The 24,791-nt window shown below is 40.3% G+C and overlaps 1 protein-coding gene across 2 annotated transcripts in view; it reads right to left on the reverse strand.

Moving 5' to 3' along the window:
- AKAP6 (A-kinase anchoring protein 6) overlaps nucleotides 1-24,791 on the reverse strand; it is a 389,020-nt gene that overhangs the window by 290,405 nt on the left and 73,824 nt on the right. For both annotated transcript variants that reach the window (XM_040257143.1, XM_040257142.1), the window contains exon 3: nucleotides 5,746-5,997. In XM_040257143.1, the coding sequence (XP_040113077.1) occupies nucleotides 5,746-5,997 (252 nt within the window). The remainder of the gene's footprint in view (nucleotides 1-5,745; nucleotides 5,998-24,791) is intronic.

Below are 24,791 nucleotides of genomic sequence, written 5' to 3' on the forward strand. Positions count from 1 at the left end.
TCCAGAATTGTTTGAGGATCTAACAAAATTGTGATGGTGATTCCTAACATTTAATAACATATGTTATTCATCTTTGACTACCTAGTGCCTTATAAAGAGTAAGAAATCAGACTCCTATATCCATGGAATTCTCCGGGTAAGAATACTGGAGTGGGTTACCATTCCCTTCTCTGGGGGAATCTTCCCAACCCAGGAATTGAACCCAGGTCTCCTGCATTGCAGGCAGATTCTTTACCATCTGAGCCACCAGGGAAGTCAATAAATATTTAGGGGAGGTAGAAAGAAAGGAAGGGAGAAAAGAAATGATTATTATTACAGAAGAGATCAGTCAAGACTTGGTTTTGCTTGCTTTATTTAATTATTCCTAAGTTTATGTCCTTAAACAATCACTTAAACTCTCTTAAATTCAGTTTTGAGAACTGAATGGAAAAATTAAACTATTTCTTAGTGGAAGCATAACTGAAGTATATTTTTTAACTGAAGCAACTGATTTACAGTATTGCATTATTTTCAGGTATACAGCAAAGTGATTCAGTTACATATATGTTTTTTCAGATTCTTTTCCATTATAGGTTATTCTGATACTGAATATTGTTCCTGTGTTATATAGTAAATCCCTGTTATCTACTCTCTCTATATAGTTGTGTATACCTATTAATCCCGTACTTTTCATTTATCCCTTTTCCCTTTGGTAACCATAAACTTGTTTCTATATCTGTGAATCTGTTTCTGTTTTATAAATAAATTCATTTATGTTATTTTTTATATTCCACTTAAAAGTGATAGAATGTAGTATTTGTCTTTCTCCTTCTGACTTATTCATTTCGTATTGTACTCTATAAATCCATCCATGTAGCTGCAAATGGAACTCTTTCATTCTTTTCTGTGGATGAGTAACATTAAATTGGAACTACTTTTAATATCCATTATCTTTCTTACTAAATGAAACAATAAATATAAATTGCTTATCACAATTTCTAAAATATAGAAAATTTCAGGATAACACATTTTTATACAATTTTGAGCTTTGCCCTAAAGTATTTTTCATTAGTTTGTTCAGCTGGCTTTGTTTCAGTAATGCATTTGCCAATGTGTTTACAAGATATGATCTACTCCATATTTAAATAAAGGAATAAAACTCATTTTATTTTTGTAAGGACAGAAAGAAAGAGAACTTGACACTTTCTCAATTATCAAACCTATTCTGTAATGGGCTCTGAAACTCAACTGATTTCTAGAAAAGAAAAATGAATTCACCTTCACTGGAATACATCTACTATTTTAGATTATCAGCATGTTTAATACTATTTCCCTCTTCATTCTACAAATCTTTCACAGTTGAGTTTATTCTGATAAAACTTAGAATTTTATCCTAATTCTCTTCCTATTTTCCACAGTTTCAGTGTGTTGGCAAAAACAAAACTGACAAAAAAATAGGATCAAAAATAGCTTCAGAAAGGATGGTAATGGAGACAGTGCTTCAGTTCATAGAGAAATGTTCACAAAGCAGATGGCTTTGAATCCACTGTTCCTTTACCCCTTCATACAATATATTCTTGCATGTCTACACCAAAGCTAAAAACTGACTCCAGACATGAAAATGCACTAAACTGCTTCCAACTGAATCTGTAAATAATTGTTGAGCTCATAGTGTGGGGACCATGGGTATTACTTAATATAAAGTCACAACACAGCTGTGAAAATAGTGGCCAGTTACAGTCTCAGTGGTTCTTCATCTTTCATGGGCTACCATTCGGTGAACAAAACAAGTTCAAATAAAAGCATGATGAACATATTCCACAAAACACAATAACCATAAACTCTAGAGTACTTTCACATTCCCAGCTATAAACAGAGTTGATCAGTAAATGTTTATTGAATGAATAAACTGTTGTTGCTGTTGTTGTTGTTGTTCAGTCACTCAGTCATGACTCTTTGTGAACCCATGGGCTGCAGCACGCCAGGCTTCCCGGTCCTTCACTATCTCCAGGAGTTTCCTCAAACTCATGTCCATTGACTCAGTGATGCTATCCAACCATCTCACCCTCTGCCATCCCCTTCTCCTCCTGCCTTCAATCTTTTCAGCATCAGGATCTTTTCCAATGAGCCGGCTCTTGGCATGAGGTGGTCAAAGTACTGGAGTTCAGGTGCTCTTTAATATGCTGTCTAGGTTCAGTTCAGTTCAGTTCAGTTCAGTGGCTCAGTCATGTCCGACTCTTTGCGACCCCATGAATCGCACGCAGCATGCCAGGCCTCCCTGTCCATCACCAACTCCCGGAGTTCACTCAGATTCACATCCATCGAGTCAGTGATGCCATCCAGCCATCTCTTCCTCTGTCGTCCCCTTCTCCTCCTGCCCCCAATCCCTCCCAGCATCAAAGTCTTTTCCAGTGAGTCAACTCTTCGCATGAGGTGGTCAAAGTACTGGAGTTTCAGCTTTAGCATCATTCCTTCCAAAGAAATCCCAGGGTTGATCTCCTTCAGAATGGACTGGTTGGATCTCTTTGCAGTCCAAGGGACTCTCAAGAGTCTTCTCCAACACCACAGTTCAAAAGCATCAATTCTTCGGTGCTCAGCCTTCTTCACAGTCCAACTCTCACATCCATACCTGACTACTGGAAAAACCATAGCCTTGACTAGACGGACCTTAGTCAGCAAAGTAATGTCTCTGCTTTTGAATATGCTATCTAGGTTGGTCATAGCTTTTCTTCCAAGGAACAAGCATCTTTTAATTTCATGGCTGAAGTCACCATCTGCAGTGATTTTGGAGCCCCCCAAAATAAAGTCTGACACTGTTTCCACTGTTTCCTCATCTATTTGCCATGAAGCAATGGGACTGGATACCATGATCTTAAGTTTTTTGAATGTTGAGTTTTAAACCAGCTTTTTCACTCTCCTCTTTTACCTTCATCAAGAGATTCTTTAGTTTCTCTTTGCTTTCTGCCATAAGGGTGGTGTCATCTGCGTATCTGAGGTTGATTGATATTTCTCCAGGCAATCTTGATTTCAGCTTGTGCTTCATCCAGCCTGGCATTTCACATGATGTTCTCTGCATATAAGCTAAATAAGAATAAGCAGCGTGACAATATACAGCCTTGACGTACTTCTTTCCCAATATGGAACCAGTCTGTTGTTCCATGTCTGGTTTAATTGCTGCTTCTTGACCTGCCTACAGGTTTCACAGGAGGCAGGTAAAATGGTTTGGTTCTCCCATCTCTTGAAGAATTTTCCACAGTTTGTTGTGATCCACATAGTCAAAGGCATTAGTGTAGTCAATCAAGCAGAAGTAGATGTTTTCCTGGAATTTTCTTGCTTTTTCTATGATCCAATGGACATTGGCAATTTGATCTCTGGTTCCTCTGCCTTTTCTAAATCCAGCTTGTATATATGGAAGTTCATGCACTGTTGAAGCCTAGCTTGGAAAATTTTTAGCACTACTTTGCTAGCATGTGAAATGAGTGCAAATGTGCAGTAGTTTGAACTTTTTTTGTCATAGCACTTCTTTAACAATTTGAATAAATAAATATGTAAAATGAATTGGTTTGACTCAATTATTTCCAAATGTCCCCTCTAGTGGTAGAAAGTAGGCAGGTCTAATGACTAATCAATATGGGATGCTGGACAGAATGAGGTGAATACATGGGTAAGAACAAACAAGCAAAAAAGAATGTATAGATTGGAGATACCAAGAGATATTTAAAGTAAGATCTCTTCAGAGTTTAGACAAAACCTTCCCGTTTCTGATCTCCACCTCATTAGCATACAATGCCTCGTAACAACAGATTCAGAGCAGAATTGACTAGTTTTGGATTCTTTTCTGTTAATTGGATCATAATTTCTGGGGCTTCCCAGATGGTGCTAATGGTAAAGTACTGGCCTGCCAGTGCAGGAGATGTAAGAGATGCAGGTTCGATCCCTGGGTGGGGAAGATCCCCTGGAGGAGAGCTTGACAATGCCCTCCCATATTCGTGCCTGAAGAACCCTATGGGTAGAGGAACCTGGAAGGCTACAGTCCAAAGAGTTGCAAAGAGTCAGACACGACTAAAGTGACTCAGCACACATGCATGCATTGTTGCTTAGAGTTCTTTGTAGTTTCCCATAAGCACAAGAATTCCAATTGAGGACGCTCTAGGGATCCCACTTGGGAGGGATGGCATCTGGGCCCTAACCCACGCCTACATATCCATCCTACAATTTTAAGAGGAACCCTACCAAAGACTGCATCATGTCCTTCATTGCCACATTATCCAGGAAAGCTAAATGAAAACAGACTGTGGCTTAAAGTTAGAAGTGAGCCCAGTAGATTTTCATTCCCATAAACTTCTAGGACCTGCAGGGAATTTTCCACAGCAAGAGCATCATTAAGAAAACAATAACCAACAAGTATAAATCATTTATGAGAAGCCCAGATTTGTTTTGTGCTCTTGATAATGTTGGAGCCACTAACACATTAATAAATTAATGAGCTAGGGAGCACTCTTTATAAGGGCTTTTAGTCTTATATATTTATATAAATGCCTTTTATACTTGTATAATACATATTTTCCACAAATTCAACAGCAGAGCACTAAACTGGGCATCAAGAGCCAAGGGACTACACACACACACACACACACACACACACACACACACACACACTCTCTATACATCCAAACATGGTATCTATCTATACATATACACGCATATATATAGCCCCTACTTAGCTAGCACAATACCTCTGTATATTGTGCATTTATTTGGGAATAGGAGAGTTTACTTGGATTTAACTTTACAGTGTTCATTCTTAAACTATGCACCAAGATTAATAACAATAAACTCTCCAAACTGTGCTTACTATGAGTACGAAAAATCTAAGTATACTGGTTGTGCAAAATTCTAAAGCCCATATGACTCACTGCAACCAGAATGTTTTTCCTAAAGCATGAATTGAATCATATCAATTCCCTGAACAAACTCTTCTGTTATCCTCAAAATAAAGTCCACTTCTCTTAATATGACTTTTTAATATAGGTTTTCATCTTCTTGATATGACCTTGCTCACATATTAGTTCAAATGCAGCTTCCTGGTCCTTTGAGCTTTTTGCTCTCTAATATTATCCTTCTCTCTCTTACCTCTGAATCTTTATGTCATTCCTTCTGTCTAGAACAGTTTCTACCTCCGTTCATCAGTGTAATCCTGCTTCTTCCTCAGGTCTCAGGTTAGACTCGTGTCTCCTTGAAACGCCTCCCTGCCTGAATTAGATGCCCCTTCTCTGACCTCCAGTGGCCTCACGTAGGCGATTGTATCTGCATGTAAGTCATGCAGACCAGAGTCTGGTCTTCATGTCGGTTCACTTGTCTCAATCCCCACTAATCTCAGCCCTTTAAAGACAAAGATCATGCTTTGATCATGATTATATTCTTAGCACCTAATGCCTGGCCCACAGTAAGCACTCAATAAATATTTATAAAATAGTTGAATAAGGAACAGAATGTCAGGCTAGCACCAAAAGCTACAGGTGATATCTATGCAAACTACCAAGTGTGAGTTAACTCTGGTTCATAACTTCATTCATTCATCATAGCCTCTGGTTGATAGATTCATTCATTCATCAAAGCCTCCCATTCCTATACCTAGTTTCAAAGCCCAGCTTAGGACCTGCTTATTTACTTATAAATAATTCCTATCCCACACCTCTGAACTGAAAACATTCTCAAATAGTCACACTTGATGATGCATTATGTGGCTTCCAGGAAAACACCCACCTCCTTTGTCTCTTCGGAGAAAGCCTGCAGAATGTCCGTCTGTCTGGTGTAGTTGCCATTGGCGTCCTGCAGACCCTGAAGAATGCGCTCCCGCAGAACAAGCACTGAGACACGGAGTTGGTGCCAGAGCAGCTGCACGGCGTGGATGTCCACGATCACATTGACAGAGTAGGACAGCAGCTTCAGAGAGAACTCTGTTTCAAGGAGGGCATGGATCTGCTCGACATGATCAGAAATATCTTCACAAATGTCCTGCAATAAAGGAAAGCGAATATATGATGACTCTTTTGCCTTAACCTGGGGTGCTGTGCTGTGCTTAGTCATGTTTGACTCTCGGTGACCCTATGGGCCCATCAGGCTCCCCGGTCCATGGGATTCTCCAGGCAAGAATATTGGAGTGGGTTGCCATGCCCTCCTCCAGAGAACCTTCCCTGGGGAGGGGAACAGTAAAAAAGTCACTCCTTTACTTGACACCAATGATCAGGGCCAACAGGTCAAGGGAGCACATGCTGAACAGCGGCCTTTGTTTCAATTCAGATACACAGTCACAGGGGCTTCCCAGGTGGCGCTAGTGGTAAAGAACCCGCCTGCCAACGCAGGAGACGCAGGTTCGATCCCTTCCCTGCTGGGAAGATCCTCTGGAGGAGGACATGGCAACCCACTCCAGTATTCTCGGCCTGGAGGATCCCATGGACTGAGGAGCCTGGTGGTCTACAGTCCATAGCGTTGCACAGAGTTGGGACACAGCTGAAGTGACTTAGCACAGAGTCACAGGCCATATTCCTGGGCCCTGGGGCTTCAGTGCAAGCAGTAAGTTGATCATTTCCAAGACACAAATAAACTACTATGTTTTCAGATACCCACACTGAAAGTTCAGCCAAGGTAAGAGGTTACCTCACAAATCCAACCTCTGTTCTCTGTATTTACTGTTAGTTTGGGATTCAGGTAAGGGATCCAACAGGGTTTCTCTTTGCTACTGGTGGGCTCCACCAAACACAAAATATCTCAGAACAGAAGCATCCTCCTGACACCTAGGGCTTCCCTGATAGCTCAGTTGGTAAAGAATCCGCCTGCAATGCAGGAGACCCCAGTTTGATTCCTGGGTCAGGAAGATCCGCTGGAGAAGGGATAGGCTATCCACCCCAGGATTCTTGGGCCTCCTTTGTGGCTCAGCTGGTAAAGAACCCACCTGCAATGCAGGAAACCTGGGTTCAGTCTCTGGGTTGGGAAGATCCCCTGGAGAAGCGAAAGGCTACCCACTCCAGTATTCTGGCCTAGAGAATTCCATGGACTCTATAGTCATGACACAACTACACAGTCAGACTCTGAGCAACTTTCACTCACTCTCCTGACACCTAGCAAGAAGAACAATGGGCTAGAACATGGGCTTCAAAGAACTCCCAGCCATTCTCCGTGAGCCATGGGATCTCCACTGTAAGGGACGACTGTCACATCCCCACAGGGACACAACCTACAGTTAAATTCGTAACGGATATCCACACTTTGCAAACAAAATCACTCTTAAGAAGGAACACTAGAGAAATCCCAAGAGTAAAAACAGATACAGTTGGTTTTGTTTTTAAGACTCAGACATTGAAAATAAAAACACTACTATATTAAAGTTTCAATGTCCTCCTCACATACTGTTAGGTAGGCATATTTTATCTGATATGTTGCTTGTCCTTACAAGTTTCCACATTTTCATTGTGCTGTTAGAGGCCTGCAGCATGAAATGGGTAGCAACCCTGTAATATTTACTTAAACAATTGGACTCCATTAAGCATCAAAATGACGCAAATGTCAGTGAAAAGTGCTCAATTACTCATTTTTAGTTATGTATCAGTGATTTCTTTTAAATGGAGCTTTTATGATTTTTGTTAAAGCTAAAATTTTAAGATAGCATTTAAGTTCTAAGCCCTATCTTGAGTATCAAAACAGCCACTGTGTGCTGGAAATATAACCTTCCAATTTCATATAATTCAGTTACTTGTTGTCAAAGAAAAACTAAAATGTAACCTGTATTTAACAATGAGTGCTAATAAGCAAAAACAAACAAACAAACAAACAAAAAACCCACTATTGAATAATGATGGAAAGTTGTGGTGAATTTTGAACAATAATTATTGTACAATTTCAATAAATGCTTCAATATTAGGCCTTGAAATCTAAGACCTAATTGGTGATAGTGATATAAACTGGTGATAATAACTTGAAACAGATTAAAAAGTTTGAACAGGCATTGGGGTTCTAAGTAGGTAAACTTCTTAGAAAAGAATATGGGCCCATGGTCTTATGCAGTCCAGTAGAGACTTGAAGCGAAAATTATACTACCATATTACATGTACATGAGAAGCAATCATAGCCAGATTAGCTAGCCTTTGCTGGCCTTCAGCAGAAAACAGCAGGCCTGTAACTATCATCAGATCTTCCATGTAGCTTGGGGTCTTAGCCGATGCTTGTCTGGGCATCCACCCCCTTTACCCCTCTTATTTCTGATCCTCAAACACCTCCCCCAAAGCAAATGCCCTGCACCCTTTGCCCTGTCAAGATGCTCATTTCTGTGCAGTACTGTTGCCTTGGGAAACGCCCTTCCTCGCCCTGCTGACCTTTTCCAAATTCCCGTGCTCTCCTGGGTAACACCCCACCGTCCACTGCAAAAACACGCCTTAACTTCTTCACGAATGCTACCTCTACCTCCCGCTCTTACCCAAATTTGACTTTGCCCAAGGCTCCTGCTTCCTTCACCACTCTCCCAGGGGAGCTGCTCATTCTCCCAGGCCTGGACTGAGAGGGGGTAGGACAGGAGAGGGAGGGGGACCTGATGGGCAAGAGCAGGCCTCAGCGCGGCTTTGCCACTTTTTGCTCATTACTCTTTTGCCCTCATATTAACACCCTTCTTTCTTCATAGGTGCCTACCATCTGCTAACCTTCCTGTCATCCTCCTTTACTGCTGTTATCTGCAGTCTTCTCTTTCCTTCCTCTGCACTAAAGAATGCATCTGGTTCACAGTTTTCTTTCTTTTCCATACTGAGCATAACTGTTATCTTAGGTAATGTCAACATTCACATCGAGGAACCAACCAACACTCTAGGCTTGAATTTCCTCTACTCCACAGCTCCTAAGACCTTGGCGCCCACTGCGCGGGGACAACTCTCCACCATAGCTCTGCTCTGGACTTTGCTATCACTCCACCTGGGGAACAATATCAGGAAGTCCCTTGTGCCACCAACCTCCTTGTCCGACGTCTTTACTCCCATTCTCCCACTACTGGTGCTCTTCACCCTATCCAGGCCACCATTCCTTCCATCCTCTTTTCGCATACACCTCCTGCCTCCTAGCACAGCCTCTATCTACAGTGATCACTTCAACCACTCTGCCGACAGTGTTCTCAACTTCCTCACACTTTTTGACTCCATGATTCAGAATTTGTGAGTGTTGGTCCCTTAGGCCCCATTATGATCCTACAGATGCAAAATACATGACATACCTCGGAGAGAAAAAGGTTGGGGAAACCCTTCTGCCACCTGCCCAGAATAGCTAAACAGGCATTTCTACACCCTTCCATGCCCATCCCCCTATTCAAAAATTATATATATATAACCTGGTACCATGAAACCTACATGCCAGAGCACATGCCATCTTCTCTCTTTACACACATGGCTCCTTCATAATGGATGCAGGAATGTAGTCAGAGCCAGGTCATGGGTCAGGGTGTCAGGCAAGTATCCAGGGGAAACTGTGCATAAAAGGCACTAAAGCATCCGTGGTGCCAGTTAACTTAGGTTTCCATACCCTCCTCCTTGGTAACTGTGAAATGTGAACTGGGCCTGTTCCCACACATCAGGTTAAATATTTTCTTACTTAATTCACATACAGCACAGTAGCTCCTATGGCATTCAGAAGCACAGCACAAAATGCATTGACTACATTCTGTTTATCAACTGCCCACTTCACTCAACAGCTGCTGCCGCCTGTCACTGAAACAGGACTCTCCTATGGTTACCTAGAAGCTGATACAAACACTGATGACCTGAGATTGTTTACAAATAAACTCCATCTGGTTGGCTCAGTGTTTTTCTTTTAATTTTATGTTTATGTGAGAGAGGTGCCTTTTTTGGGGTAAGACTGTTGCATATGTATTTTCCAGTTGTATCTTATTTCTTCTAGACAGATACAGGGCTTTTAAGATGACTGTTATGTTTGTAACCAGTATCGCCAGTTTCCACCAGTGTGATATAGCCGTGAGGGTGCCTTTCCTGCAAGTGCTCTGACTGCCTACTATCCTAACTCCAAGCATAATTGCCAAGACTCTGGCTAACTCTTCCTCGGAGGGGATCTATTTGCTGCTTCATGATGAGGGCACCATGCTTCCACCCCACCATTCTCAAGACATTGTGATGGTTTCCTTGTGAAATTAAAAGTATCTGTAGATCAGCATTCTGCCAAAGTGTCCCAAACTGCCCATCTTCAAGGATTCCATGAGTATAAGAAGGGAAACCTGTCCTTCCAGCAACTTCCCTGCCCAGGTCCTAACATAACACTTGGCACCCCCGTTTCACTAAGTCCCACTGATGCAGCCACTCCCACTTCTCTTTGTTTCAAAACCCCCCAGTAACTACAGCCTGCCTCACCATAGGGACAAAACGTAATCAGCAAACATTTCTGCCTTCTTCTACTACCCAAATAATGTTTCCTTCTCTTCCCCTCAAATAATTTCACTGTTTCTCTCAAAACACTCTTGAGGTACATTTGTATAACTGCAGGACACATTCAGATGGTTTTTCTTAAACAAACATGAATTATAGCCTGCTTTTAAAGAACATGTCTCCCCACTCCCTCTTCCATCTTTTTTCCTATCAGAATTTTAAAAACCTTGAACCCTCATCTTATTCAGAGCATATCATTACATTTAAAATAGTTTTTATTTTCTAAAAGCAGTAAGCAAGAGATAAGCAAATATAAGATGTATTGTGTGTACCTATTTTAGTCTTACTGCAAAATGCCATGTCATCATGACTGCTCACATTCTTTACTAGCAATTGTAGAAATGAATGATTAAAAGTAAAGTGACTTTTACCCATGTGCTCACCATATGTGTGCATGCTCATTAGAAAAAACTGAGAATAGATTCTTACCTAATACAAGTAGTTTGTTTTTTAAAATGTAGATCAAGGGAATAGCAGTTACTTGTTTAAAAAACTCTATAAGTGAACCATGTGAACTAGAATTTGCAAGTTTATGCAAAAAATATTGCAGAGTATTAATGTCATCTTCAGTTGACTTTCAAAACGGCACTTTCTCCAAAAGACAGATCGATAGCTGTTCCTGTGACAAGGTATTTTTATTTCTCCCAAAGTAGACTACCTCCTCTCCACTTTTCTAATGGTCCTAGTTTCTTTGTCACATTGAAAAAGACTGTGAGTGATGAAGACTGGTGGGAGGGATGCTGAGACTCTAATCACCATAGTGCTTCTCGCCAAAGTTTGAAGAGCTCTATGGTTGTTATCAGTGGTTATCCTTTTAATTACTAAAATTCTGCAAGTGTGAGGACTGAAATGAGATTATTAATGTAGAAATTATTTTTCTGTTATCATTAGCTGCTGCTCGTCCATCTCCCTCACCGTACTGTGCTTTTCTGTAAGTAGGAAATGTGACCTACTCATCTCTGTACCGCTAGGACACTGCCATACAAGTGAGCACTGTTCAAAAGATGTTTGCAGAACTGGATTCAATTGGATAAAATAGTGCTATTTCACAAATCAATGTAAAATCCTTAAAAAGCAAGCACTGGCTTAGCTTCTTCTCCTAAGTATATCCACACTGATTAGCACTCTCTGCAAATGTAACTGATACTGAATTGTCTCTTGCTTTGATTAGAAGAGGGGCTTCCCTGGTGGCTCAGAGGTTGAAGCATCTTCCTGGAATGGGTTCAATCCCTGGGTCGGGAAGATCCCCTGGAGAAAGAAATGGCAACCCACTCCAGTACTCTTGCCTGGAGAATCCCATGGAGGGAGGAGCCTGGTAGGCTATGGTCCATGGGGTCGCAGAGTTGGACACGACACGACTTGATTAGAAGAGGTGACAAAAAAAGCATTTTGGTTAAAAATTGTGATTTTAAAAGACTCAGAGGGTTCACTGACAAAGATGCTGCTTTAAATTCTTAATCCCAGGCTCTGATTTACTTGAGATGAGAAAAATCCTGAGCAAAAAGACAAGAGGAAAACTGGCAATTGTTATTGCACACTGGAAAACCTATTTTCTCTAATTAAGCTATTGCTTAGTCACTTTCACATTCAGTGTTTTAGATAATAGTTCAAAATCAAAATTCATTCACTAGTGAAAATGACAGCTGTGGCCTCAACAGCTCATCTGGAAATGGCTCAGAAGGTCTGTACTTTCCCCAGGACATCTTTACAGAACTGACTTAAGGTAGAAATGGACAGAGAAGTCATTCAGTTCAGTTGCTCAGTTGTGTCCGACTCTTTGCAGCCCCATAGACTGCAGCATGCCAGGCTTCCCTGTCCATCGCCAACTCCCAGAGCTTTTATACTATAGTGCACTTGTTAACTGTGCAGATTTCAAAGCCGCTCCTTTTGAAGAAAAATGGGACCAAGGAATCTGCATTTTATGAAGTATGCAGTGGCTATTATGACTGTGTTCTAAGCACCACACATGGATAAACACTGAGCCATAGACAGATCATCAGTCTAGAAATGGGAGCTATATGCAAGCCGGCTGCTACACAGCCATAAAAAACAAAACCTCCAGCAACTTGAAGGGTAGCCTGCCACAGACACTACACAGATATCTCTGTTGGAGTACTTACATTCTTTGTGTTCCAGAACACAATTTCCCACAACCTTATTTATCCATCATGATAGACTCAGGCCATTATTCATCCACCTTCCTATTCCCCCGAACTCCTGCAAACACACACACACACACACACACACACACATCCACGCCTGCAGACATATGCATATTCTCTTGAGGCTCATTCCCATCTGCCTATACCACTCACTACTATCTCTTCATTCCAGTCACTTAAGATTTTATTTTCTAAAAATTCATCAAAACTTTTTAGCAATTTACATTTCTTTATCTGAGATGGCAATTTTCTAATAACTCGAAATTTTGGAGCATTTCAAGTTACAAATGGTCTTATAAATTTACCTACAATTACTTTCTCTTGATCTATTCACAGACACTCTTTATACTGGGAGAAAGTTCTATTTGGGATTTCATTGCTGACTCATAGTGTGACCTTGGAAAGGTCAACCTCTTTCTTAGATGCTTTTTATATATTTAGATCACTAAGAACATGGCACAGCTTCTAAGGATGTGTTTCTATGTCTTCCTCCCCCACATAAATATATCCACAGCAACTATCTTGGCTGTTGATTTGTATTTAAACACCTACAGCATGCCTGCTGGAAGCTAACATTATAGACACAAGTTTTTAGATCTCACATCCGGAACAGGAAATGAAATCTCATAGTATTAGAGCCCCATGAAGAACTAATTTTAGGGGCCATGGTTCACAACCTGTGACTGAGATAACAAAAAATCCATATTCTGAAGCCAATATTACCCTTTTATGTAAATAGGAGTGCATGTTGTCAATTAACCTTCTAAAAATCTCTCATTGCCTCCCAAGAACCCAATAATTTCATTTCTAGGAACCTCTTCTAAGGCAGTAATGCATTTACCTACTGAAATGCTATCACAGAGTTATTTATAATGGTGAAAAAATCTAACAATCAAAAGAGAGGAGATTGGTTTAACGTGATGTGGTACCTATCCCATACAATGAAAAAATACACAGATACTAAAATATGCATTCTGGATGTCAAGAAATATTGTTAAGCGAGGCAAACTAAATTATATGAGTTCTATTAAAAATTATAGTTACATACACTTTCAAGGAGAGAACTAAAAAATATGTCAAAGCTGTTTGTTCATAGTATATTCTCTAGATGGCAGCAATATAAATGATTTTGTTTTGTCTGCATATATTAAATTTTCTCTAGTAAATACACATTTCTTCTGTGAAAAAGTAAAGTAAAAGTTAACCAACAACAAAGAAGTTAGTTTCTATGGCAACAAGTCAAGGAATAAAGAGTTATGCAGAGTAAGTGATATGTAGAATAGAGTATAAACAGAGTCAATATCACTGATTGAAGAAGATCAGTGTTAGAGCAACAGGACCCCAAAACTGTCAGCATTCCTTCTGTGTAGGGACAGACCTGTCACCTCATTCACAGATAGCCTATCATCATTCTCTGAGGACTCTCTGTCAGGTGGCCAGGTGCTACAAGTTGAGTACTAACAAATAAATAACATGTCATTAATCAGTGGTTATTATACTCATATTATATTCATATCCTGAATATTCACTGGAAGGATTGATGCTGAAGCTGAAGCTCCAAAACTTTGGTCACCTGATGTGAAGAACTGACTCATTGGAAAGACCTTGATGCTGGGAAAGATTGAAAACAGGAAGAAAAGGGGATGACAAAGGATGAGACAGTTGGATGGCATCATTGACTCGATGGACATGAGTTTGAGTTAGCTCCAGGAGTTGGTGATGGACAGGGAGGCCTGGCGTGCTGCAGTCCATGAGGTTGCAAAGAGCTGAACACAACTGAGCGATTGAACTGAACTGAATCAGTGGTTATTAAGACTTTCAGCTCTGTTTTTGTTCTCATTGCCTTTTTTAAAGTTTAGCAGAATTGATATAAAGATATGGGTAAGGAAAAGACATTAATCACCTGAAATGAGTGAGAATTTATGTATTAATCACCTTCTCTCCCTTTTAATTTGATTGGGTTGTTCCAGAGGACAACTACATAGATCATCAACCCTCTTCCACGTTTTTATATAAACTCACCAGGGAGGGATGTTGCTGGGGACAGATTCCATTACTTAACAAAGTAAAACCTGTTCATGTCTAGGAGAGACCTCAATATCCTAGGATTCAGAATCTTCCACTTTCAAGATACTACAGTCTTTAGGTAATCACCAGGGAAGTGAAGATATTTAAAAAAAACTCAGTGTTCCCTTGGGGGTATACTTTACATAACTGAAATATCAGTTCTCCACAACTGTTTAGGAATTACTGAAACACGAAACTTTTGCTAATTGATTTATATAAGCTTCTGTTTACTTCCATCAATGCAAATAGTTTGTATTGGTGTGTTTGTTCTGTCCCTATGCTCATCCTTGCATCCACAGAACCACAAAGAGAAATTTGCAAACATCCAGCACATTTTCTGAAAAATCTAATGCTGAGCATCAGAGCCTATGTTTTCATAAAATGAAAACATAGAATTCAGCTTATATCTTAGTTAAGAAAATCCATTTTTGTATTTTGCCTGCTCCCCGCTTGACTGACTCTCTGTATTGGAACTACTCTTCAGCAAGCACTAGGCATACAAAGCAAGGCAATAGTGATTGAATTCCAATAATGTGGTTTTAAATCTACCCTCATTGCCCTTTTCTAGAGGCCCCTTTGGGAAATAAAAATGGATCAGAATAACAGATCTGACCACCAAGTGCAGCAACCATCCATTATTAATGTCCCAATGACACACCAAGATGAAAGACGGAGGAGCCATTCAAATAGTCATATAACACTGATTCAGGCTTCTCAAAGGACATTGTACTTTACTTTTTAAATCAGCAACCAGCTGAGAAATAAATTCGATTTCAATGCACTTTCCAAACTTCCAGATTAATTTTACCTATAAAATCATTTTAACCTCATTGCTTACTTAGACTGACTCTAAACTTAGTGAGGAAGAACTTTCTTTTCTCTTATTACACACATAGAATCCTATTCCTATCAAACAATAAGCAGAAAGCACACAAAAGGAAAAGCAGAACCTATAAATGAGCTCTGAGCAAGCACAATGACCAACCAAACCTCAGGTTAGTCCTTTCCACATTTACCCCATGATTAATAAGCTCTTCTCATAGCATCCTAAGTCTTAAAACTTCTCTGCTGCTGGTAAGTCGTTTCAGTCATGTCCGACTCTGTGCAACCCCAGAGATGGCAGCTCACCAGGCTCCCCCGTCCCTGGGATTCTCCAGGCAAGAACACTGGAGTGGGTTGCCATTGCCTTCTCCACCCTTAATTAATTGCAGACAGAAACCATTTTGTGAATGTCAAGTGAAAATTCAGATGTGTACAAGTAAATTAATGATGAGTTCAGTTCAGTCACTCAGTCATGTCTGATTATTTGTGACTCCATGAACTGCAGCACGCCAGGCCTCCCTGTCCATCACCAACTCCCGGAGTTTACCCAAACTCATGTTCATTGAGTCAGTGATGTCATCCAACCTTCTCATCCTCTGTCATCCCCTTCTCCTCCTGCCCACAATCTTTTCCAGCATCAGGGTCTTTTCAAATGAGTCAGCTCTTCACATTAGGTGGCCAAAGTATTGGAGTTTCAGCTTCAACATCAGTCCTTCCAGTGAATACCCAGGACTGATCTTCTTTAGGATGGACTGGTTGGAACTCCTTGCAGTCCAAGGGACTCTCAAGAGTCTTCTCCAACACCACAGTTCAAAAGCATCAATTCTTCTGCACTCAGCTTTCTTTATAGTCCAACCCTCACATCCATACATGACCACTTGAAAAACCACATAGCCTTGACTAGATGGACCCTTGTTGACAAAGTAGTGTCTCTGCTTTTTAATATGCTGATGAGTAATAAAATTAAAGAAATACAATACACTGTTTCTCCATGATTCAGATCTTCAGTTCAGTTCAGTTCAGTCGCTCAGTCGTGTCCGACTCTTTGTGACCCCATGAATCACAGCACGCCAGGCCTCCCTGTCCATCACCATTCCTGGAGTTCACTCAGACTTGCGTCCATTGAGTCAGTGATGCCATCCAGCCATCTCATCCTCGGTCGTCCCCTTCTCCTCCTGCCCCCAATCTCTCCCAGCATCAGAGTCTTTTCCAGTGAGTCAACTCTTCTCATGAGGTGGCCAAAGTACTGGAGTTTCAGCTTTAGCATCATTCCTTCCAAAGAAATCCCAGGGCTGATCTCCTTCAGAATGGACTGGTTGGATCTCCTTGCAGTCCAAGGGACTCTCAAGAGTCTTCTCCAACACCACAGTTCAAAAGCATCAATTCTTCGGCACTCAGCCTTCTTCACAGTCCAACTCTCACATCCATACATGACCACTGGAAAAACCATAGCCTTGACTAGACGGACCTTTGTTGGCAAAGTAATATCTCTGCTTTTGAATATACTATCTAGGTTGCTCATAACTTTTCTTCCAAGGAGTAAGCGTCTTTTAATTTCATGGCTGCAATCACCATCTGCAGTGATTTTGGAGCCCCCCAAAATAAAGTCTGACACTATTTCCACTGTTTCCCCATCTATTTCCCATGAAGTGATGGGACCGGATGCCATGATCTTTGTTTTCTGAATGCCTAGGTCCAAAAAGGGGGAGAGATGGAAGGTGGCTTACAGATAACAAAGTTTACTGTTAAAGTTTGAAAAAGGACAGGAGGGAGGAAGATGAATAAGACACGTAAAATGACACAGATGCTGCATTCAAGCACTCAGTTCAGCTCTATTGAGGGAGAAAAAAAGGTGTGACCAGAAGTGGGTGGCTGAACTAAAAGACCTGGTGTGGGAACTCTGAGACAGAAAGCAGTTATCACTAGCTAACACAAGAGGGGAGCAGTAGATGATTTCTGTGAGTGGTGTGAACTAACGACCTGGAGCATCCAAACACAGAAGATCCTGCTTCTTTGGAATTGCATGAAATCTTTCTGGCAATAACTCAGACTTTGAGCAGAAATCAGCAGCAAGGTTTCAATCAAGAGAGTCGGGTGCAGAGAGGTCTATCTACCCTAGAAAATAGCTGAATTGAAATCAGAGAGAGAACATTGATAACAAGGAAATTTCTGAGGAAAATTTATCCCTGGTACTAGTGAAAAGTAGATTCTGTAATTAAACCCCGTCCATGGTGCCTGTCCACTCATACTCTATAGAGGATTTGTGCTCCAGATTTGCTCACACAAACATCAAGAAGGTTCTCACACTCCAAGCAGAGGGTACAAGGTATGTGTAGGGCGATTTCATCCCAAAGGACTCTTCTCCTCCTTTCTCCTGCAGGTTGGTGCAAAGGTTAAGATCATCAGAAACCCTGAGGAGCCCTCTATATCAAAATGCCCCTGGGGTTTCATCACAGAGCAGCAAAGAATGAGGACTTGATCGGCCAGCCTGACTCATGATTTCCTTTTGCCAGAGTTGACATGAGAAAATAAACACATGCTTCCTTGAAATGGACAAACATTTCATCATCATATGATCAGAGCAAAGAGGCCATCTTGATGCTGAAAAAAGCAGCTAAGCACCTAATTATAATAGCATTCATTCTCTATACGTCAGTCTTAGGTGGAAACAATATGGACCACAGCTTAAGATCTATAAATAGGCTACCATAAACAAGTATATGAGGAAAAAGTAAAATAAGTACCCAAATATCTCTGGGAGACAGGACTGCAGGTCACTTTTTTCTTTAGGCTTTCCAGGTGGCTCAATGGGGAAAGAATTGGCCTGCAGTGCAGAAGATGTGGGAAATGTGGGTTCAAACCTCAGGTCATTTTTTCTCTGTAGCCATATGTTTGTTTATATATTATAATTTAGTATAAGGAACATGGAATACTTTTTAAAAATAATCATTTGGTGGTTTTTTTTTTCCTGCTTGTTTGTTCTTCAGCATATACACAAAGATCCTGTTTTTTAAAAATAGGAAGCACTAAGTATATTGTAGCAGAAAGACATGATTAGTAGTTAGTAGTCATGGGAGAAAAGCTGGGGAAAGGGAAGGAGAAATAGCACAAAGGCTTTTGTGTAAGGACCCTGAACCCTACATGATGACCACTGCTGGATTCCCCATGAGTGCTCTGCCCACAAAGATGTTACAGCCAAGTCCTGACCCATAAACTCACCCTAAAACTTCCTTTATATGTAGCCAGAACACATTTTGTTTTTCAGACTGTGGGAGGTCAGCTGCCTGGGGTTATGGAATGACAGAGATTTCCGGGAGAGGCAACCTCAATGAGAATAAAGGAGTGTCAAGTAACATACAGCCAATGTTAATCGACACCAAAGCTGGAATGACCAGCCCTCAGATGGACTATAAAAAGCCAGCGGAGTTGCACGTCTCATCAGCAGGACTCTAGTTGCCTTGGAGCCAGACTGAGTCTGAGAGTGGTAACCACTCCAGCTGTCAATAAGCAGTCAGCGCCATCATCCACCCCAAGCAGGAGCCTGGTGTCCTGGAGCCACCTTCCCTCTCGTGTAAACACCTCGATGAAATACAGGCCAGGACAGTGTCATTTATAACAGCGCAACTTGCACTTACTTATACAGCCAAGGAGGAGTCATTAAAAACACACAGTATGCCACACAAATGGCCAATGAGAGGATTCTTTAAAATTTTACAAAATATTATTGACAGTTCACTGCAAAAATGTTAGAAAAGCTAAGACAAAAAATTAATCAGGGACATGTCTATCTCATTTACCATTTATCCCTAGAGCCCAAAACAATGCCTGACACATAGTAGGCTATTGATAAATAAATAATCACTGAATGAAGAGTAATAAATAAATCTCCAATAACCTACTCTTCATACAAAGTAGTACATAACTTCCTAGACTGTGTTCTGTTTTTGTGTTGTTTTTCACTCAATGGCATATGATGAATATTCTTTCATGTCAATAAATGTTTCATAATTCTTTATGGCAGCTAGTATTCCATTTTAAGAAAATATAGTATTTTTTGAACCAATCCTTTGTAGCTGGATATTGGTCTCGGAGGCTCATTTTCTTAAAAGCACAAATACCCTATTGGTCAATCACCAAATTCTGCTGATATTTCTTTTGTTAGAATATTAAGTTCCATGAGAATAAGAAACCTTTTCTGTATTACTTATCACTGGATCTCCAGAATGTAGTACAGTTTCTCAAGATCAATAAACAATGAATAAGCAATGACACTTGTCTGTCCCCTTCCTTTAGTTCCCATTTTAATGGCCCAGCTCCTGTCTGAACCCCTGACATAGACTCTGAGCTGGTTTTCTTCCTCTAATATGTCCAACCACCTTTCCTGAGACAACCATCCTTTACTGAATTAAATAACAATAAATGCCCCTTTTAATTACACAATGAGTTCCCCCTTCATTATGTGATTCTCTTGCTCAGAACAACCTTAAAATCTCTGCAATGCAAGGATAAATTTTAAAGTCTATATTCTAATTTACTAAGGACCACTATAAAATAATCACAGACTACTTATAAAAATGGAAATCCACCTTGGAGATTTTTCAGTCTGAAACTGTCATTTCACACATGAGGTAACTGAAGCTTAGAAAATTCAGTGACTTACCAAGGACACGTGGCTGGCCAGCAACAGAGCTCAGGTCATTGGCCTGTAGGCCACAGTTTGTTCCTTGAGGTCACACCAGCTGTGTCCCAGTCCACCTTGCCAGCTTCATCTCGTACTCAGATCCTCATTTCAGAGGAGACAGTTTTCAAACTACTGCTGAAACAAGCCTGACTCATTTTGGCTCTTTTCTTTTGTTCACAGCATCACTATTGCCTAAACTGTCCTCCTGTTCTGCTTCAAATCTTTCTCAAGGTTTAGTTCAAACCCTGCCTCCTCTTCAATTCCTTCCCGGGCCAAACTCAATACTTTGTCCTCCAATCTCCAATAGCACTTGCCTGACCCACTCATTCCAGCACTAAACTATACACCGCCTTGCAATAGTAAATATCTCATAGCTGAGTGAAGTAGCTTACTGCATGTGTAAGAAGGAAAAGAATGGTGGAAATGGAAAAAACACCAATGTTCTAAGCCAGTCCAATACATTCTGATGCTGGAACATAACACTTAGTAAGAACAGGCGCTCAGGCATTATGTCTTGATATTTCCCTTCACTGTTTCTTATTTTAAATGTGGAACTTAATTTGAGGCCAGTGTTTCTGGTTTGCTAATTTCTGCAAAAGCCTCCCAGCTTCAAAGCAGGATTATTTTTTATACTTTGAGACACTGGATGATAAGACCTTTGAGAGAAAGAATTGTGCCTTACTTATTTTAGTATTCACAGTAGTGGCTTGTGCAAAGCATTAGGCTACACATTTTGGAGCAAATCTGACCACGTTTCTATAAGTAATTCTACAAATGCCCAAATTGAAATTTGCTATGGTACTATCCCCTAACTAACCAATACTTTTGACTAATAATGAGCAATCATTGGATGGATAAACATAATACTGACCAATCTGGAAAGAAGATAGTTAAAACTTTTTACTATAGTTACTACTATGCCAAAGAACAAAAAAATCCTCTAATATATTTAATTTACGTTATGCTAGTCACTACTGTCTATTCTTATACCATAACTCAGGAGAAGTACTGCTTTTTAGGCACCTTGTGTAGACTTTCTTTTCTTTTCTTTTTCTTAAGGTCTAAGAGGAGAGTGAAAAAGTTGGCCTAAAGCTCAACATTCAGAAACCGAAGATCATGGCATCCGGTCCCATCACTTCATGGGAAGTAGATGGGGAAACAGTGGAAACAGTGGCAGACTTTATTTCTTTGGGCTTCAAAATCACTGCAGATGGTGATTGCAGCCATGAAATTAAAAGACGCTACTCCTTGGAAGGAAAGTTATTACCAACCTAGATAGCATATTAAAAAGCAGAGACATTACTTTGCCAACAAAGGTCCATCTAGTCAAGGCTGTAGTTTTTCCAGTGGTCATGTATGGATGTGAGAGGTGGACTGTGAAGAAAGCTGAGCGCCAAAGAATTGATGCTTTTGAACTGTGGTGTTGGAGAAGACTCTTGAGAGTCCCTTGGACTGCAAGGAGATCCAACCAGTCCATTCTGAAGGAGATCAGTCCTGGGTGTTCATTGGAAGGACTGATGTTGAAGCTGAAACTCTAATACTTTGGCCACCTCATGCGAAGAATTGACTCATTGGAAAAGACCCTGATGCTGGGAGGGATTGGGGGCAGGAGGAGAAGGGGACGATAGAGGATGAGATGGCTGGATGGCTTCACCAACTCGATGGACATGAGTTTGAGTAAACTCCGAGAGTTGGTGATGGACAAGGAGGCCTGGGTGCTGTGATTCATGGGGTCACAAAGAGTCGAACACAACTGAGCGACTGAACTGAACTGAAGAAGCATATGTATGTCGCAGGGTGGTGTATAATGATATATGCACACACTGAGGAAAAGAGATAAGGAACTTTCTTTATATAGAAGAATTAAAGCTATATATGACTTCCCTGGTGGCTCAGATGGTAAAGCGTCTGTCTATGATGTGGGAGACCCAGGTTTGATCCCTGGGTTGGGAAGATCCCTTGGAGAAGGAAATGGCAATCCACTCCAGTACTATTGCCTGGAAAATCCCATGGACAGAGGAGCCTGGTAGGCTATAGTCCATGGGGTCGCAAAGAGTAGGACACGACTGAGCAACTTCACGTTCACAAAGCTATATATATGTGTGTGTCTCTCTGTGTGTGTGTATACACAAAAGACAGTTACATCTGCCATAAAACTGCTATTTATTATTGTTATATTGATATATAAGCTTGGGATCAGATGTCACTTTATGTATTTCTGAATCAGTGACTAGATAATTGATCCATTCACATATTTATTGATGAGTGAATGGACCATCTCTACCTACTGGCTAACAAGTCTACATATGTCTAGATACTTACATGTGCACACAAAATCAAGGCCGGATTTTATGGCCATGGCATGACTGAAATTCTAGAGGGGCTAGGGGCAGGAGTGCAAATTATGTGGATGTGGCAAGAGCTGGTCTCTTCATAGTAGAGCACTTACCATAATCTTTGCAGTCTATTTTTTTTTTCAGTTTAAATTTTTCAGTTCAGTCTAAATTTTTAAGTTTCTACACCAAGGCAGAACAAATAGATCTATGACTTTTGCTTTACACTCTATCTACAAAACAAGCTTGTTCAATGTTCATAGAATAGTGCTATTAAGCTTCCAACAACTATATTCCCCTCCATTTATCAGGACTTTAGGACATTCCTTCAAGTCATTCACATGGAGGAGGAGCTCCTGGGTTGGTAATTACAGAAAAACCTGAAAGGTCTTTTTGGCTAACCCAATACATTAATGCTAGGCTTCACACATCCAAAAGTAATGTCTTCCCTCCAAGTTGTCGCTTTTTCAGCAGTGCGATTAAAATAGAAATTTCTAGAATTCCACATTAAGAACTGCCTTCAAGACAAGTTCGCAAATTGCACAGTAAAATAAATGCTGTATCTTCACATTCATTTCTATTTTGACCAATGATTAATACCCAGCTTAATAACCTGGCTTATTCACCCTACGCTTGGCCCTAAATAACTTTTGTCTGTTTTCAAAAATCAAATCTACTATAAAAAGGATGAGAATTAGACACCACTGAGGATTTTGAAAGAAGTATGTAGACGTCTCTAAAGAAGATTCCAAAAAATGGATTCTCAAACTACTGTGCATATTATTGGACCATGACTCTGAAAATGAGTGCATTTATTTATACAATGATGTAAATTCCTTGTGACTGAGCAACTAAATGGAATCATTCATATTTATATATACCTCATAAATAAAATATGCATATACATTATGCATGTATCAGAATGCCTTATACATAATACTCAATAAATACACTTTTTCAATAATTGTTCCTAAGTACAGAATCAATGTTATTGATTTCTCTTTTTGCCTCAGGCTCCAACATAGCTTGACATAGAATTGTTATGTCTTTATTTAAAATTTATTTCATCATGATTTGTCTACATTGATTTTGGTTATTTAAAATATTGCATTAAAATACTATATATCTTGATTACTAAGTTTTTTGTCACCCTCTCAAATTTTGGGCCTGAGAAAAGTGCCTCAATTGCTTCACCACAATCTCTGCCCTGCTTTGGCTAAGCCATTGGCTGAGGAAGATGACAGAACCTCCCATGCCAAGCTGGGTCTATGTCAGCCACCACCAGAAAACCAGCAGATACAAGAACTACACAAATGCTTGATACCATACGGCACTGAATTATGAAGTGGGTTCTCTTGCAGCAAGAGTTAATTTGATATAGCAATGACAATTATAGGTCTATAGAGATTAAATTTAGGGGGCTGGTAGACTCTGGCAGTTATGCTTCTATTATTCAAAGTTTGCTGCTTATCTGGAAAAATAAATGAGACAGTATAGAGCAGATTATGGGGCTTCCTGGTGGCTCAAGAATCTGCCTGCAATGCAGGAGAGCCAGGTCTGATCTCTGTGTCAGGAAGATCCTCTGGAGAAGGGGATAGCAACCCCCTCCAGTATTCTTTCCTGGAGAATTCCACTGACAGAGGAGCCTGGTGTGCTACAGTTCATAGGGTTGCAGAGTTGGACATGACTGAGTAATTAACACTTTCACTTTTCACTTTCATAGATTGTATTACTGATTTCTAATAGTCAATGTTCTTCTTTACGAAAGGATTATACTTCTTCAGCGCATTGATAACAGACTTGGCCAAATGACTTGTTTTGGCCAGTGAAAAGTGAGCCAAAATGAAGTAGCTGGAATTTTAAAAACCATAGAGTAACCCTCCTGTCACTATTTCCTTCCTGATTTCAGAAGACCAGAATAACCCCAAAAGAGATGCTCCTTCAGCCTGGTCCCAGATGATAAAGACACAGAGGGAGAGCAGAGCTGAAACTCATGCACGGAAATGCAGAGCCCAGGGACCACAACAAAGACCCAGTGCAGCCAAAATAAATAAATAAATAACAATATAGCAACAACAAATATAATGCCTTGTAATGAACTTAAAAAAAAATGGAGAAGACCTAAATTTTAAAAAAGCTTTAAAACACTAATGAGGTTTAAAAAAAAAATTTGAAAGAGTAGAACAACAAAATATGTCCCTGGATAGGAAGATTCCACATCATTAAATAGCAGCCCTCTCTAAGTTATTTTATAAACATGATGCAAGTCCCCAAA

This window comes from Oryx dammah, unplaced genomic scaffold, assembly GCF_014754425.2.
Source record: "Oryx dammah isolate SB20612 unplaced genomic scaffold, SCBI_Odam_1.1 HiC_scaffold_16, whole genome shotgun sequence".
Lineage (NCBI taxonomy): Eukaryota > Metazoa > Chordata > Mammalia > Artiodactyla > Bovidae > Oryx > Oryx dammah.